We start from the raw sequence: 16,670 nt of genomic DNA, 5'->3' as shown, positions 1-16,670 counted from the left end.
GCACTCCCTCTCTGCATGTAGATTAGGCAGTTATTGGCTCTCCAATCACCAATATCCTTTGCATACGTTTAAATTAAAGTGTTTTCTTCCCTGTAAAAACTCACTCCGACCCTGCTTTTGTATCACATCCATACAGCTCGAGTTATTATTGCCTAATGATTCAGATCAATACCTCCATGATGTGCTGCTATTCAGTGCAGTGTACTGTCCTTATGTAAGAAATGAGTGGAATCATCGCCCCAGTTCATTCCTGACCTGTCCTCCGGCGTAATTTGCCTTCGCTATATTAATGGTTAATCATGCATCACACACTGCGTACAGGATTGACAAGATGCTTTATTTAAACTATTATATTATACAATACAAAATTAGACATTTCGAAACAGGGCTGCACATCCAGCGCTGGATGCTTGTTGAAGATTCAGTTCATGACTTGTGATAAAAATAGCTGTTTAACACACAGATGGTGATTCTCTCATAGAGTCATGGTAAGGCTGATGCATCAAGGGAAGAGTCATCAGCAGAGACTCATCAGTAAAACCAAGTGTCCTATTGGCTCCAAACAGGAAACGACAGACGCATTCAAATTCCACCCTGGAGGATGACATGCTGGGATTTAGGGCTTTTGGTCTTGGTTTGGTAGAAAATAAATAAAAACCCAAATCTCAGCTGCAAGAGATTAGAAAGGCCCTGATCAGACAGGTGAGTTGTAGGGGAAGAGCAAATATTCTCCATATTTGTAATGAGACACTGATCATACTGCAAATAAGTACATTTAGCTAGCCAGAATTAGCATCTCAATTAATATCACAATAACAGTGAATTACTATTGCAGCTTGCTAACCAACTAGCTAGCATTTTCTTGTTTGCAATGCTGATAGTGCCTGGCCCAGTGTCCCGTTCTCCACCCTCTGGTGCTTTTCATCAGCACTGGTTGTTTTCATATATACTTTATATTTGTATACATATTTACTCATTGAAACATTCTGTATAACTTGGCCTGTTTTCCTGCTTTAAAGGTTTATTATGCATAATGTACTTTTTGCTGTCTTTTATACATAAATATGTGTCCCCGGTGTGTAAGTAGACTCACAAAGTGTCAGAAAATACAACCCTCTCTCTTTTCCTCCTTACCTACATCTCTAAAAATGGGGGTACAAACGAGCTGATCCAGATTTGCTTCGGTTATGATGTCATAACCGAAATGTGAGCTGGCTTTACATTGAACTCCTGGCAACGTCCCGCCCACGTGACACGTCCCAACCTATCGTCCCCCATATACAGTCAGTGAGCTGAATCCCCTCCGCAGCACCTCTGTGTGTGTGTGTGTGTTCAGCAGGATGTCAGGAGGGACTTAGAGTTGTTGTGTATATAATACATACAATGTCTCTGTTCTAGTGGTAAACACTGAGAAGTGTTTCAGAATAATGCTGGATGTGGTTTGGAACATAACATAGCGTTTAATCACGGCAGCGTTTAGCTGAGTTTCTCCCAGTAGAAAACTCTCTTCAGAGGAGAGATCATGATGCTCCAAAGAGGCGTGGCCAGCAGCAGCTCCAAAGGGGCGTGGCCAGCAGCAGCTCCAAAGGGGCGTGGCCAGCAGCAGCTAGTTCATTTAAAGCTACAGTCACAGAATCAGCACTTCAGGAACAGGGCTGAAATAGAGGGGGATGAGGCATGCTACAATGGGGGATCTGTTTGTATTTTGAGCAAAACACTTCACAGACAAGTTATGTAGATATGGCCTTATAACATATTGTTCAAATTTAGCATAATAGGAGACCTTTAAAGTATAACAGGTTAGCTGACAGATGATAAAATCAACTATTAACATTTGGCTAGAAAGATATATTTAGCTTTTTCTGTGTGAAATAAAAGATCTATTGATTAAACAATAACTAAGAATTTAAGGTAAATCTGCCACCATTACATTAATCTGCAAACATGCATCATAGGGAAGCTTGACAAGTTTAGCAATATAACAGAGGGGGCGGGGCTTAACAAATTACTATTACATAAAATAAAGATGATTTACTTGAGCGTGAGGTTTCAAGTTTTTGGCAATGATTTATTTTCACATTCTGATCCTGTGCTGCTCTTTCCAGAACTCAGCAATCCCTTGTGACAGCGCTATTTCTGCCAGACCCCTGCACTCGCGGGGGGTAAACCCCACCAGCGCAGTGCTCTTTGCACCAATCCCCTGCTTCCCTGCCAGCTCCGCTACTCTTGCGGTGATCAGAGAAGCTGGAGCATGACAGTACGGCTGGCCCTGGATGCTGAAACTCGGCCATGGTTCACCTGCAGTCATGTAGCCAGGGGAGTGCCCTTTCACGCTTTCCACATTACATGCGATCTCCACAGCGCCATCATGTGGCAGGGCCAGCACCTGCACCCCGGGCAGCCCCCCGGGGGTCGACTCCCTGATAGCTGTGGCGATGCTGCGTCCTAAGGCCAAGTCCTGGGTGTCAATAGTGACGTTGCAGTTCATAACATAAGGGCTGGCCCCCACCCCTGCAGGACAACAGACAAGCAGAAATATGAGAACACTTACTGAATATTGTTTAAGAAAGCAAACTAACCTTTTGCCTCATTTTCCCCATGGTTTTCTGGCCGCAGTACGCAATGTAGGCGTAGTTTCAATCATCGTTAATAGTTTTTAAAGTTTTTACTTTTGTTTTATTTATTTTTTCTCCAATTTACGGCACCCCCCATGGATGGATGCGCCCTTAGCATTCGCCTATACTGCCTATGCCCAGGGTCGGCCCTGTGTTAGCCTCAGCTGAACTTTGGAATGCCTTTTTACCAGACATGGCCCCCATGAGTTAGCGATAAGAAGCTTTTCCTTTTCATTTTAATGCTGATGTACTTGACTATTACATTTACAATTGAGATGCTGTAAAAAAGTCAAAGAAATGAAGATGTTGCCTGTTATTACATAGCGTCTGCATCAGAGGTCCGGGCTGGGGAACATCTGCTTCGCTGGGCAGATCTCCATCGCCAGGACCCATGGTTGAAAAAGAGTGTGCTTTCTTAACAATACATAACATTAAGAAGCCACTTTATTATATTGCGCTTTGTTTCCTTATATCACACTTTTAGTTAATTAATAAGCTAGCCTACTTAACGTATATTTATTACATGGAATCATGGCCATGCCACATACCTCCACCAGTTAACCCAACCACCTTAATAAAAAGGAAAAGAAAGGACAAACTAAATGTTATCAATATTAATTTCAGCTAAAGTTGTTTGCTACCGACATTAACATTTCTAGCTTACATTAGCGAGTTGTATTGTTTACATTGGTTATTTTGGTGGAGGGTGTGTGGCTTATTCAAACTGTCGAACATGCCATCATCTCTTGATGATCTTCTCTGGTATCCACGATCTAATCCCGACCTTCCCAATGCTTGGAGCTCTGCAGACAGATATTTCTCATTGGTTGGGCTGTAGCAACGCTTTTTAATACAGAGGGAGCGTCCTGCATTGTGTAATCTTGGCAGAGTCATTCTTACCTCTCTTTAGCTAACACGTTCTTCTGCTCTGACTCACCTGTGAGGCCAAACTGTGCCTGTGGCTGCGGCCCTATATCGGGCACCATTGTCTGCATGTCTGGCTTTTTCTTGAACCAGCCCATCTCCTTCCTCCTCTGTGCCAGCCCCCGGTGAAGGGGGGAGTCTGCCCAGCCAAACAGGAAAGCACTGGTTCCCTGGACCCTCTCTGTGAGTCCCTGAGCCACAGCTGAGCTCCGGAAACAGCACACAATTAATTTGAACAGCAAATGAAGCACACGTCATGACATGCCAACGATTTCCGAAAAACATGCAAGAGAAAAGAAACTGCCAGAGGGAAATATCTGGACACGTGGACTGCTCATAACATGCAGGCATAAATACACTGCTTGTTAGTGAGTTTCTAATTATTGTTCTGCCATCACACAGAGTGCACACGTCAGGCATGCCGGCACACAGGCTGTGTTACAGCTTATTATCAGTTAGACACATGGCTGCTAAGTCAGCTGGTAAACTGTGAAAGCAGTCAACAGCACGGGGAGATGGCCATCATCAGCCACTACACACATCACCGTACACGCTACGGATGAGCCCATTACAGTATACAGACACATACAGTATGACAGTACAAGATAAGGTAGATACTCTCTTAATTCCTGTGGTATTATATGCTTAAAAAAGTCATGTTTAAACCTTGTATACAGCCGGACTGTGTATGGTTAATGTGCTAAATTGTGGCCATATTTTTCCAGTGATTCTCAGCGGCAGTGTTAAATGTTAATCTGCACATTTCTCTAGCACATCACATGATGTGGTTAATTCAGAACTGCTTACATTTTTCGATTAAAGGATATTACCATGCAATTTTAAACAATTGGATTTTCACTCATCTGAAATGTCATAACACAGAGTGGACAGGGAACAGTTTGTTTGCATCCCATGACAACAATGAACATCCCAGAAACTGGGGGGAGCTGCAGTGTTTCTTCATACACAAACCTACTCTGTACATTTACTACCAGATGACAACTGCTCATTTCTTCTCCTCTCTAACCGTCAACCAAGTGTAGAAAATATTTGTAGGCTGACGGGGAGTTAGCATCACAAGGGCAGCCTCGACATAAAGCAATGGCAATGTTCCATTGGATTACGGAATATTGCAGAAAGTAAGAAGTTAAAGGTCCCCTATTATGCAAAATGCACTTTTTGCTGTCTTTTATACATAATTATGTGTCCCCGGCAGTGTTGCCACAGTTACCTTGAAAAAGTAATCTGATTACTGATTACTCCTTTAAAAAGTAATTTAGTTACTTTACTGATTACTTGATTTTAAAACTAACTAAGCTAGATAGCAAGTTACTTTATTAGTTACATTCAGCAGCTGCCGACAACTGCCCCCCATGCTAACTCATTTCCCGCGTTATAGGACTCATTCCGTCCCCGTTCTACACAGGATCCACTGAACTCACAGGAACAAATATCCTAGTGCACTCACACATATTTGTACACACATGCACAATGACATAATGGCATCTCACCCCGAGCCTCTTCAGCACAGTGCTCTACTTCCACCTCCTCCCCCAGGGGGTAAATGGGTATCAGGTCGACGGCACCCATACGCGGGTGAAGCCCAGAGTGATCACGCATGTCTATGAGCCCACAGGCTTTCTCACAGGCAGCGAGCACCGCCTCTCCTGCAGAGCAAAACACTTTACTTCAAACCATGTCAATTTTTTATTGTGTGTGTCCTTCAGCAGAACAGTCTGAAGAGAATTGAATTCAATATCATAGACCTGAAATGTTTGGTTGAATTATTTTGTCTTCAGGACTTAGCATAAAACAAACATATCCAAACCCCTGAGAGCTCTGTTTTCATTGTCAGAGGTGCGTGTTCGGAATAAGTATTCAATGAGATAAACCTTTCTCTGTGGTTTTTGACTGAAAATGTTCACCCTGACTTGTTTGTGTTTAAATCCCTGACAAAGCTTATTAAAGGATTGCAGAGCAGGGGACGGGGACTGATCCGAGCTGAAGAAGCACTGCTACAGCTGCTGAAAAGAGTGTAAAACATGACGTATCACCACAACTGTAAAGGGTTCATACTCACTGATAGAGTCGATGCTGGCCACAATGGTGATGACAGAACGGTTGTAATCATGGTCATTAAAGATGTTCAGCACTGTGGTCCCCTCTCGTCTAACACCTGACGTGGAAATGTAAAAATTGCCAAAGTTAAATTATGTTTGGTGAGGTTGAATGCTACGGAGGCTTTGTTGCTTCACCACGAAATAAGAAACCATGTCTAGCAGCGTCACGGAACACAGGTTGGGAAGTATGAGAAAGTAATATGTGAGTCAATACATTTGGATGATGTTTTGTAATTGCTTTAAGCCTATATTTATGGTTTCCAGGTAGCTTGAGAATAAACAGTGGAGTAATTATTTTATTACTAATACCCCCAGACTTACTGATAATAATATTAACAAAAGACGAGGTTTGGTGACATTATGAAGTTGCAACACAATGGCATAATGGGAGTTGTGTTGTCTACACCATCATTGCTGTCATAAAGCTGCTCCAGGTTAGGGTTCCTTCAGTGTTCATCATTCAGGAGGTTGATACCAGAAAACTATTAAATGATCCTCAGATATCTCATGATCTACATACAGTGGGGAGAACAAGTATTTGATACACTGCCGATCTTGCAGGTTTTCCCACTCACAAAGCATGCAGAGGTCTGTAATATTTATCATAGGTACACTTGGACTGTGAGAGATGGAATCTAAAACAAAAATCCAGAAAATCTCAGTGTATGATTTTTAAATAATTAATTTGCATTTTATTGCATGACATAAGTATTTGATCACCTACCAACCAGTAAGAATTCCGGCTCTCACAGACCTGTTAGTTTTTCTTTAAGAAGCCCTCCTGTTCTCCACTCATTACTTGTATTAACTGCACCTGTTTGAACTTGTTACCTGTATAAAAGAGACCTGTCCACACACTCAATCAAACAGACTCCAACCTCTCCACAATGGCCAAGACCAGAAAGCTGTGTAAGGACATCAGGGATAAAATTGTAGACCTGCACAAGGCTGGGATGGGCTACAGGACAATAGGCAAGCAGCGTGGTGAGAAGGCAACAACTGTTGGCACAATTATTAGCAAATGGAAGAAGTTCAAGATGACGGTCAATCTCCCTCGGTCTGGGGCTCCATGCAAGATCTCACCTCGCGGGGCATCAATGATCATGAGGAAGGTGAGGGATCAGCCCAGAACTACACGGCAGGACCTGGTCAATGACCTGAAGAGAGCTGGGACCACAGTCTCAAAGAAAACCATTAGTAACACACCACGCCGTCACGGATCCAGAGGAGGAATGGGAGAAGGTCATGTGGTCTGATGAGACAAAAATAGAGCTTGTTGGTCTAAACTCCACTCGCCGTGTTTGGAGGAAGAACAAGGATGAGTACAACCCCAAGAACACCATCCCAACCGTGAAGCATGGAGGTGGAAACATCATTCTTTGGGGATGCTTTTCTGCAAAGGGGACAGGACGACTGCACCGCATTGAAGGGAAGATGGATGGGGCCATGTATCGCGAGATCTTGGCCAACAACCTCCTTCCCTCAGTAAGAGCATTGAAGATGGGTCGTGGCTGGGTCTTCCAGCATGACAACGACCCGAAACACACAGCCAGGGCAACTAAGGAGTGGCCCCGTAAGAAGCATCTCAAGGTCCTGGAGTGGCCTAGCCAGTCTCCAGACCTGAACCCAATAGAAAATCTTTGGAGGGAGCTGATAGTCCGTATTGTCCAGCGACAGCCCCGAAACCGGAAGGATCTGGAGAAGATCTGTATGGAGGAGTGGGCCAAAATCCCTGCTGCAGTGTGTGAAACCTGGTCAAGAACTACAGGAAACATCTGATCTCTGTAATTGCAAACAAAGGTTTCTGTACCAAATATTAAGTTCTGTTTTTCTGATGTATCAAATACTTATGTCATGAAATAAAATGCAAATTAATTATTTAAAAATCATACGATGTGATTTTCTGGATTTTTGTTTTAGATTCCGTCTCACAATTGAAGAGTACCTATGATAACAATTACAGACTTCTACATGCTTTGTAAGTGGGAAAACCTGCAGAATTGGCAGTGTATCAAATACTTGTTCTCGCCACTGTATACAAGTGTTTCTCTGACGCAGCACGGCCAAACAAAGATGTGCAGGAGAGGTTGTAAAGTGCCACTAATGTGTGCTCATCATGTGTCTCCTATACCATAAAAACCAGATGTTCAGGAAGATTTTACACCTCTCCAAAACATAGAGAGAAGGTGACTTAAACTGGTAAAAAGCACTTTCCCAACAGTTTAAAAACTGTGGTTTCTCAGACGCTGTTCAGCCAGCTCCAGCTCACAGTGCTCTGCTTGGTTCTCTGAGAACTTACTATAAAGATGTCTGGGGACTAAATCCTCCACTCAGTTCAAATATAAGTGTATCGTAACAATATGACTTTAAACTGGATGAAAATACCAGTGCCTTGTGCGTGAGATGGAGAGCTAGCGTCTTCACTGGCTCCCCATCTCTCCTCATCCTCCTGGACCTGCAGCTTTCGACACGGTCGACCATCTCATCCTCCTTCAGCCCCACCACTCCACCATCGGACTCTCTGACTCCGCCCTGGGCTGATTCTAGCCCTACCTGTCTGGGAGAACAGAGTATGTCTCTTTTGGAGACGCAAGGTCCCAGACACACCCTGTCACCTGTGGTCTCCCTCAAGGATCAGTTCTTGGACCCACTCTGTTCACCCTCTACACTCTGCCCTTTGGCATGTCATCAGCCAGCATGGATTATCATTCCATTGCTACGCTGATGACACACAGCTATATATAAAACGACCCTATCCCTATCCCACATGCAGCCTCACTGTCACCATCATCATCATCATCATCATCATCATCATCATCATCATCATCATCATCATCATCATCATCATCATCACCAACATCATCATCCTTAACAAGTGCCTTGAGGAGGTAAAGGCTTGGAGCATGGGTGCCCAACCAGTCGATCGCGAGAAAATCTTGTGTGTAGGCTATCCTCCTACTGTTGTGTAAAATAGGCCTACATTAAAACTTCCAACGTAAAACATCTTAAATAGGCACAATGAACTGCTGATCGCGTGAAGCAGTGTGTAGATTTGGACAACTATAGTAAGGTACATCAGGCATAATCAAAGAAAAAATCTCACGCGCTTCTTTCTATCTGCGCACGCAGGGTATGGTTGCTAGGTTCTAACTAAGGACTCGAAAGGGCGCGAGAAGCTTGACTAGAGCGAGTGGATACTACCATGGCGGCAGAAGCTAAAACATCTAAAACTTATCATTTTCATTCAGAGTGGGAGGAGGACTATTTTTTCGTGTATTCGAATGCCAAGTCCATCTGTCTTATCTGCAATGCAAATGTGTCTTTACCACAGAAAGGGAATTTGGAGCGGCATTTCAAGATGGTCCACAAGAGCTACGATACACACTTCCCAGCTAAATCACCACTGCGTGCCCGAAAAGTCAAGGAATTGAAAAATCAGCTAGCAGCACAACAGTCCATTTTTACCAGGCCCAATACCACGAGTAAGGCTGCAACCATAGCTTCTTATCGTGTCTGTCGTGTTCTTGCAAAAGGAAAGAAATCTTTCAAGGATGGTGAGATTGTGAAAGAAGCGTTCATGGAAGCCGCAGATGCACTTTTAAAAATCGAAAGGAGATTGTGTCTGCTATTCAGGATGTGCAGCTATCAAGAAATTCTGTTACACGGCGATGCGAGGGAATGGAGGAGGATGTTGAACAACAATTGAGGAATGATGTTGACACACATGAGTGTTTTTCTCTGCAATTCGATGAATCCACTGATGCTGTGGATGTGGCTCAGCTATGTGTGTTCATTAGAATGGTTTTCGACAATATGAGTGTAAAAGAAGAGCTGCTGACCATTTTGCCTTTAAAACGGCACACAAGAGGCACAGATATTTTTCAGGTTTTTATGGAATTCGTTAGTAAGAGCAAGTTGCCCCTCTTCAAACTCATCTCCATTACAACCGATGGGGCTCCAGCAATGATTGGACGTACTGCTGGGTTCATTGGATTGTGCAAACAGTCTGAATATTTCCCGGATTTCCTGAATTACCATTGTATAATTCACCAGCAAGGGTTGTGCGGGAAGATTTTAAATATGAAAGACGTGATGGATGTGGCTAACAAGATTGCGTGTTCTGTTCGGGACAGGAGTCTGCAGAGCCGATTATTCCGTGCGCAACTGGAGGAGACTGGTGCAGAACACACAGATCTGCTGCTGCACACAGACGTAAGGTGGCTCAGCAGAGGTACATTTCTGGAACGGTTTTCTGAATTGTTGCCCGAAATTAAAGAATTTCTGAAACGTTCAAACCATGCTGAGTATGCACAGCTAGAATTGGATTTAGCCTTTCTTACCGATCTGACTGACAAGCTCAATAACTTGAATCTAGAGCTGCAGGGTAAGAACAAACACATCATCAACATGATCAGCTCCGTGAACGCCTTCAAAAGCAAGTTGCTGCTGCTATCAAGCAGGTTGCAACAGTGTGATCTGCGGAACTTTCCACACATGGACACAGAACTTAAGCGTCAGGGCAAAGACTGTGCAGAGCTTGAGAGTGCACGTTATGATGATCAAGTGCAAAGCATCTTGTCAGAATTTGACAGGCGCTTTACTGACTTTGCATCCATTGAGCCTGTTGTCAGTCTTCTCAGTTTTCCATTTGGGGAAAATATAGATGTGGATTGTATAACGTCCAAAGTGGCACCACTCTTCAACCTGGATAGCGGTGCTATTGAGAATGAGATCCTCACACTAAATAATGACATTGAGCTCAAATCAAGAGACCTGACACAAATGTCCAATTCTGGAATCTAATGCAGAAAGAGAAGTACCCCAACCTCAGACAAACTGCAAAGAATTTGACTGCACTTTTTGGATCAACATATTTGTGTGAGTCTGCCTTTTCACAATCATTAAGTCAAAATACAGATCCACCAGGACTGATGACCACCTTGCGGCCTGCTTACGGCTGGCACTCAGCTCCTACTGTCCGGACTATGAGAGACTAGCTTCCTCCTCTCAGTGCCAGAAGTCCCACTAAGGTAGAGAACCACTTTTCCAACTTAAATTAGGCATTGTATTAATGGGGTTGTATGTTGTTGTGTTGTTACGGGCCAGTCCTAGGCCTACTTGTGCTTATTCTTTGCATGACGTACATTTACTTCAATTAACGTATTATTATTGTTAAAACTTGATCTTTGTGTCAGAAAATTGTGTTATTATATACATACCTGCAAACTCAGAAGGGCTGAAAAAGGTGACAAACTAAACCGTTGTAGGGGGTTCTGGGGGCATCCCCCCAGCCAAATTTTGCTATTTTAACATGTAAATTAAGCATTCTGGTGTACTCCCATAAGAAAATAAAGGGAAAAGACAACATTTTCTTATGGTAAAAATGGCACATTAATTGACCCATAAACTGGTCAGTTAAAAACATTTTGAATGTGAAAAGCATTCAGGACAGGTAAACAGTAAATCCCATTGGCCAAATTTGGCAACATATCAACATAATATTATTTTCATTTTGTCATCCTTTTGGCCTGGACAAGCCTTTCAAGGGCCCGTTTTCGCTGCTTGGCAATGTGCCTCTTTCGGGCCACACTATCGTTCTCCACCACCTCTGCCCTATTACTAGCAGCACTGGTAGATGGCTGGCAGCCAAACTCAACCCTCCTTTCTCTGATTACAAGCTGATTTTCCTGTCGTTGGGCTTTGTCCCTAGTTCCAGCTGCACTAATGTTAGAACACAACCTCCTATCTACCTCCCCAAACTTCAAATCATCCCTTCTGAACATTTCCACCCCAGTCTGGTTCCTGGTCTGCAAAGTGTATTTAACAGTCTGCACAGCACTGAGGGTGGAGATCTTCATTGACGTTGATCATTGATCAATGATGGTCCCCATGACACTGAAGGAAGACTCAACCAGGGCACCATGGAAAATTGAGAGGGCAGCCTTGACTGCCTGACACAGTGCAGGGTACTTCCCTGTATTGAAGACGACGGCCCACCACTTGACAACATCCTCTCCATGCTGAAAACTGGGAAGCGCCTGGTCAACATTGAAACGCAGAATTTCTTGGTCTGTGTCAGCATCTGGTGGCAGCAGGTGACCCATCATATGTATGAGCTTCCTCAAATATATTCTCTTCATAGCTCTGACCAAAACGACCTGTACTCTCGCTTTGTACACGTTGCCTAGCAACGCCGCGCATGCGCATTATATCCTGCTCCGCTCCGAGTTATAGTAGTAGGCTATTCATGGGAAACGCTTGAATAGCACGTTAAGATCTCGGCCAAGTCGTAATTAAAAGCAGTTCTTCATTATTTAAGTTAAGCGGCAGGTAACGCCAGTGTTAAACAAGGTGTTAAACACGCAAATGCCGGTTGGTGTGCGTACGGTACTGAGTGTTTATCGGTCCACGGCCGTAATGAACGTGTCGCATTGGTCCATATGTAATGCGCACGTTCTGTTGTTCCCATTGGCATAGAGCTATTGAACATTCATTTTAACAAAGGATACGGATAACATATAGCCCACGGCAGTTTTGTCATTGTATGTATAGCCTATATTTGTATTACGCTATCATCATTCAACATGTAGAATGAACGTGTAATCTATAGAGTCGATTTACATAGATAATTCACAACCATGAACCTAATCTGGATCCTAAACCTGCCAATTGCCAACAATTGTTACTACATATAAAATATGTTTTCGTTTTTAGATCGCGTGTTTCAAAGGCATCTGCGTCTTGTGTACATAACACAGCGCAATATGAATACTGTCATTTCCAACAGTGAAGCGTTATATGTGCTTACTGTAAACAAACTACACACACGGTCGCCAGCGTTTGTAGATTTTGTTCGTAACTCCAAACTTTTCGTAGCTACTAAAAAGTTGATGAATGCGAAACCGAAATAATTGATCCGAACGGATCACGGATCATCCGTTGCACCACTACTAGCTACTCATTAACCACACACGGATGTGTATTTGTTCATTACGTGTTCGTTTTCATCCCTCTCATATCTGACCACAATGACATAGCCGCCAGTAATATCAGGTAACAGGACGGATGCTGTGGAGATTAGCCTTCACAAACGCATTCTTTTCGCATTGAACGAGGTGACGTAGAACTGGTCTAGCTAGGCTAACTTTAACACAATTCACTGAGGTTAGCTAGCAACCTAACAAGCTGATAAGCTTAAGCATGTTAATACACTTTATTTGGCTAAAATAATTTTACTTCAGCAACGTTAAAATGATACAGCATACAATGTTTTTGCCAGATTAGCTGCTAATAGACTTACCTCAAAACTTGTATCTGTAACGTATCCCGAAAATTGTCCAGAAGAACCACTGAGCACTCCACTCCAAGAGGGACCGATGGGTAAAAGACGCGCGCTGTGGTTTATCTTGCTTATGATTGGTCGGTGGTCGTGGAACGCGAGTCATTTGAACAAAGATTTTATTTATTGTGAAGATAGCAAACTTGTTTCTTGCTCATTATACAGTCCGTTATACAGTCTATGGTTGGTCGGTCAGTCTTCGTCGCCCCCCGCCCCCCCCTAAAAAAAAAACTCTTCGGATCTACACGATTCACGTCAATGACATATTTTGAGTTGAAAACGGCGAATTTCGCCGAAAGGTGACTAGTTTGCAGGTATGTATATAGGTGCACAATTAATTGTGGCTACGCTATGGCTTTCGATATGGCTTGGTAGATCTCGACACACTATCAACTTTAAAAGTAGATCTTGGTTCAAAAAAGGTTGGGCACTCCTGGCTTGGAGGAAAAAAACTCTCTGCAGCTCAATAGCTCCAAAACAGAGGTTATTTTAGTTGGCAAACAAAACCAGATCCAGTCATCCCCCATTACCCACATCACCTTTTCTGGCCAAAACATACCCCTCTCCTCATCAGTTACCAACCAGGGTGTAAGGTTTGATCGTCATCTGACTTTTGACACCCACATAATGCATCTGGGCAAAACCTTCTTCTTCCACCTCAGCAACAATGCAAAACTGCATCCCACCCTCTCCCTGTCAGAGGCTGAAAAACTAGTCAATCCCTTTGTCTCCTCAAGGCTCGACTAAGGAAATGCTCTCCTAATGGGGACTTCTAGCAGGAGCCTTTAGAAGCTCCAATACATACAGAACAGTGCTGCTAAGATCCTGATGAGGTTCCGAAAATACAATCACATCACACCCGTTCTCCATTCCCTCCGCTGGCTTCCTGTCTCATTCAAGATTGAATATGAAATCCCTCTACTCCCCCATCAGAGCATCCACAGGAATGCTCCTCCCTACCTCAAGGAACTACTCTCACCTCAAACCTCCACACGCAACCTCCGTTCCACAAACAAACATTTGCTTCACCCCTCCAGGACCAAGTTCCGTACCATAGGGGATCAGGCATTCTGTTCAGCAGCTCTTCACCTGTGGAATTCCCCCCCAGACCACCGGAGGGCTCTACAGGCCCATGACTCTTTTAAGGATGGCCTAAAAACATTTCTTTAAAAAAACAGAAGGCTTTAATTGAACTTGTGTTTTATGTATGTCTTTTATGCCCCTACTGTAGCACTTAGGTGTTGCTTTTAGCTATGAAATGTTCTTAAAATGTATTATTATTATTATTAAAGGTGTCATAGAATGGAAAACTGTATTTACTTTGGCATAGTTGAATAAGGAGAGCTCGGTACATTGAACTGACATACCGTGAACCTCCAACACCATTTTTTCCTCCTTCACGTGCAAATCATGAATATGCATATCACAGCAGTAAAACGGGCGAATTACAACAATCCCTGTGTGTGACGTAACATACGGTAGTCCAGCCCCAACATTTGCATACACCAGCTGCTGGAAACACTAACGCTAACACTTAGCACTCCATAACGCTGCTCTCCAATCTCCGACCAACTGGCTGTTCTTCAAATTCATCGCTTTCCTCCTCCGATAAAGGCTCAAACATGTAAGGTTGGATGCCAATAGCCTCCATGGTTCATGGCTCACAGTTTCGCGAACTTCACTTACTTCTGTGGGCTCGGAGGCAGCCATGGATTGCTCCTTGTAAACCAGCCAATCAGAGCACAGCTCGTCATAATTATTTAAATGAGCCCCCAAATAAGGCCATTCAGCTTGTTTCAATCTAGGACCAAATCATAGGGTTATAAATGGGTCTGTTAAAGCGCATCTGGACATTTTTGGGATCAACTAAAGTTACTGTATATACCTTCTTTGTAGACATCAGAGAACAATTTCAAATACCAGATAGATGCTTTCTATGGCACCTTTAAATAATCCCTTTCTGACAGCTTCTGGGAGTGACCTCAATGCTAAAGGGGAAACTACGAAATTTCATATGTTTCAAATGAAACCCACATAGATTCAAATTTCTTTAGGTTGGAAAATAGTTGGAAAACATTTGGGATAATATAAGTACACAACTCAGCAACATATATCTAGTTGTTTTAAGATGTTTTCTTTTTAAAACCACCTACACATCCTTTAAATGTAAGGCAGTGTACAAATAGAATTGTCCTTACCCTCAGTGTTGAATAAGGCTGCCTTGGCCACAGTCTCCACCAGGTCTTTCCTGCGAGCCTCGGACACGTTGAGAAGACACGCCACCAATCTGCTGCCCAGAGAACAGGACGCCATGCTGCAGCTGCTCAGAGAGGGCAGGATGGGGACATGAAGAGCAATGACCAGACTCAAGTTAACCACCAGCTGGAGAAGAGCTATGCCCATTCAATATTTCACTCACCCCCGAACAAAGCAAAGATAATAACTGATGTGCACAACAACAAATGTTAAATCGACCTCTGGAAAGTGAGTCTTTGCTTCCACAGCATTACTTGTTCTGGTATCATGATCTAATGGTAGCTTTTGATAACAAACTTTACACAGACACTTCTGTGCATCTACCGTGACTGTCACTTTGATTAGTGAGCTCAATTTGGTCTAATCTTGCATTCAAGCAATATTTCATAATTGTCACTTGTAGCCATCATGGCCAAATTACATTTTCTTGCATGAATTTACCTGAATCTTTAAATGTGTCACTATAAGCATTTAAGTCAATAGCATTACATTTCGTGTATCTATTAAGTGTTGGCATTAATAGTAGTAGTTATTTACCAAATGCATGGCTACCATAACTTGCTGAATAAAATTGAACACTGAGTTCTTGAAATCTCCAAAAAATGGGCAAAGGGCACAACCATATCTCTATGAAGTAGTAGTGTACAATCTGTGAAATATGACTTTAGATTACCTTGATGGAATGAGTCTCCCTAAATCTAAACGGTTTAAAAAATGTAACAGTTCAATGGTTTATTCAGTGCCTCACTGCAGCCTATGGGAATTATTAAATGTGTTAGTGTGTTGCCTGCAACACACTAACACATGTTACAAAACATGTTCAAATTCCATGCTGACGTTAGCTAACTCGCTACATGTATCTGCAATTTAAAAATATAAATGCACAGAATCCTTCCATGGAATTTGTGATACTTGCGTAACATTGAACAGTCTTTCATCAATAACACGGTCAGTGCATTCTCTGCTGCTGTGCCTGGGGGAAATGCGTAATTCACTGATTTCTGTACATAAAAACAAACAGAGAACTAACTTTAGTGCAGCTGCTGCCAGTCCATGCAGACTCTGTACATACAGGCAGACTTTAGCATGTTAGCCAAAGATCAAAATTCAGAGCAAGATGGTTCACTACTGTTCCAACCAAATTGGTTGACCAATGCAATTTTGCAAAATGATGCCACTTACCCGGATTGTGTTTTTTAATCTTTGTTCGGTTTTGTGAGTTATTGTGTATTGTTAGATTATGCATACGTTTATGTTTATAAGGACACAGTTACGAATATTGTTTATATGGATGTCTTGTTTTTGTTTCGCAATTTTCTTAGAGAAATGTTATGCTTACATTGGCTTTATTTTTTTTATAACTGGAACCCGAAATACATTAACACATGAGGATAGATTATGTTGGGTCCTGAGGTT

The 16,670-nt window shown here is 42.8% G+C and overlaps 1 protein-coding gene across 2 annotated transcripts; it reads right to left on the bottom strand.

The window, feature by feature from the left end:
• Nucleotides 1–318: 318 nt before the first annotated feature.
• On the bottom strand, nucleotides 319–16,353 carry ftcdnl1 (formiminotransferase cyclodeaminase N-terminal like 1). Of its 2 annotated transcripts, XM_063886987.1 has the most exons (8): nucleotides 16,285–16,353; nucleotides 15,197–15,318; nucleotides 5,620–5,715; nucleotides 5,051–5,206; nucleotides 3,553–3,741; nucleotides 3,302–3,418; nucleotides 2,936–2,989; nucleotides 319–2,511 (listed from the first exon to the last, which is right to left on the bottom strand). In XM_063886987.1, the coding sequence occupies exons 2-8, from the start codon at nucleotides 15,309–15,311 to the stop codon at nucleotides 2,075–2,077; spliced, it is 1,164 nt and encodes a 387-aa protein (XP_063743057.1). In that variant the 5' UTR covers nucleotides 15,312–15,318; nucleotides 16,285–16,353; the 3' UTR covers nucleotides 319–2,074. The 2 variants fall into 2 exon arrangements, with proteins under 2 accessions (XP_063743057.1, XP_063743058.1); XM_063886988.1 differs by lacking the exons at nucleotides 2,936–2,989; nucleotides 3,302–3,418.
• Nucleotides 16,354–16,670: the final 317 nt, after the last annotated feature.

This window comes from Eleginops maclovinus, chromosome 7 (genome assembly GCF_036324505.1).
Source record: "Eleginops maclovinus isolate JMC-PN-2008 ecotype Puerto Natales chromosome 7, JC_Emac_rtc_rv5, whole genome shotgun sequence".
Lineage (NCBI taxonomy): Eukaryota > Metazoa > Chordata > Actinopteri > Perciformes > Eleginopidae > Eleginops > Eleginops maclovinus.
This window is presented reverse-complemented; position numbering and strand designations above follow the sequence as displayed.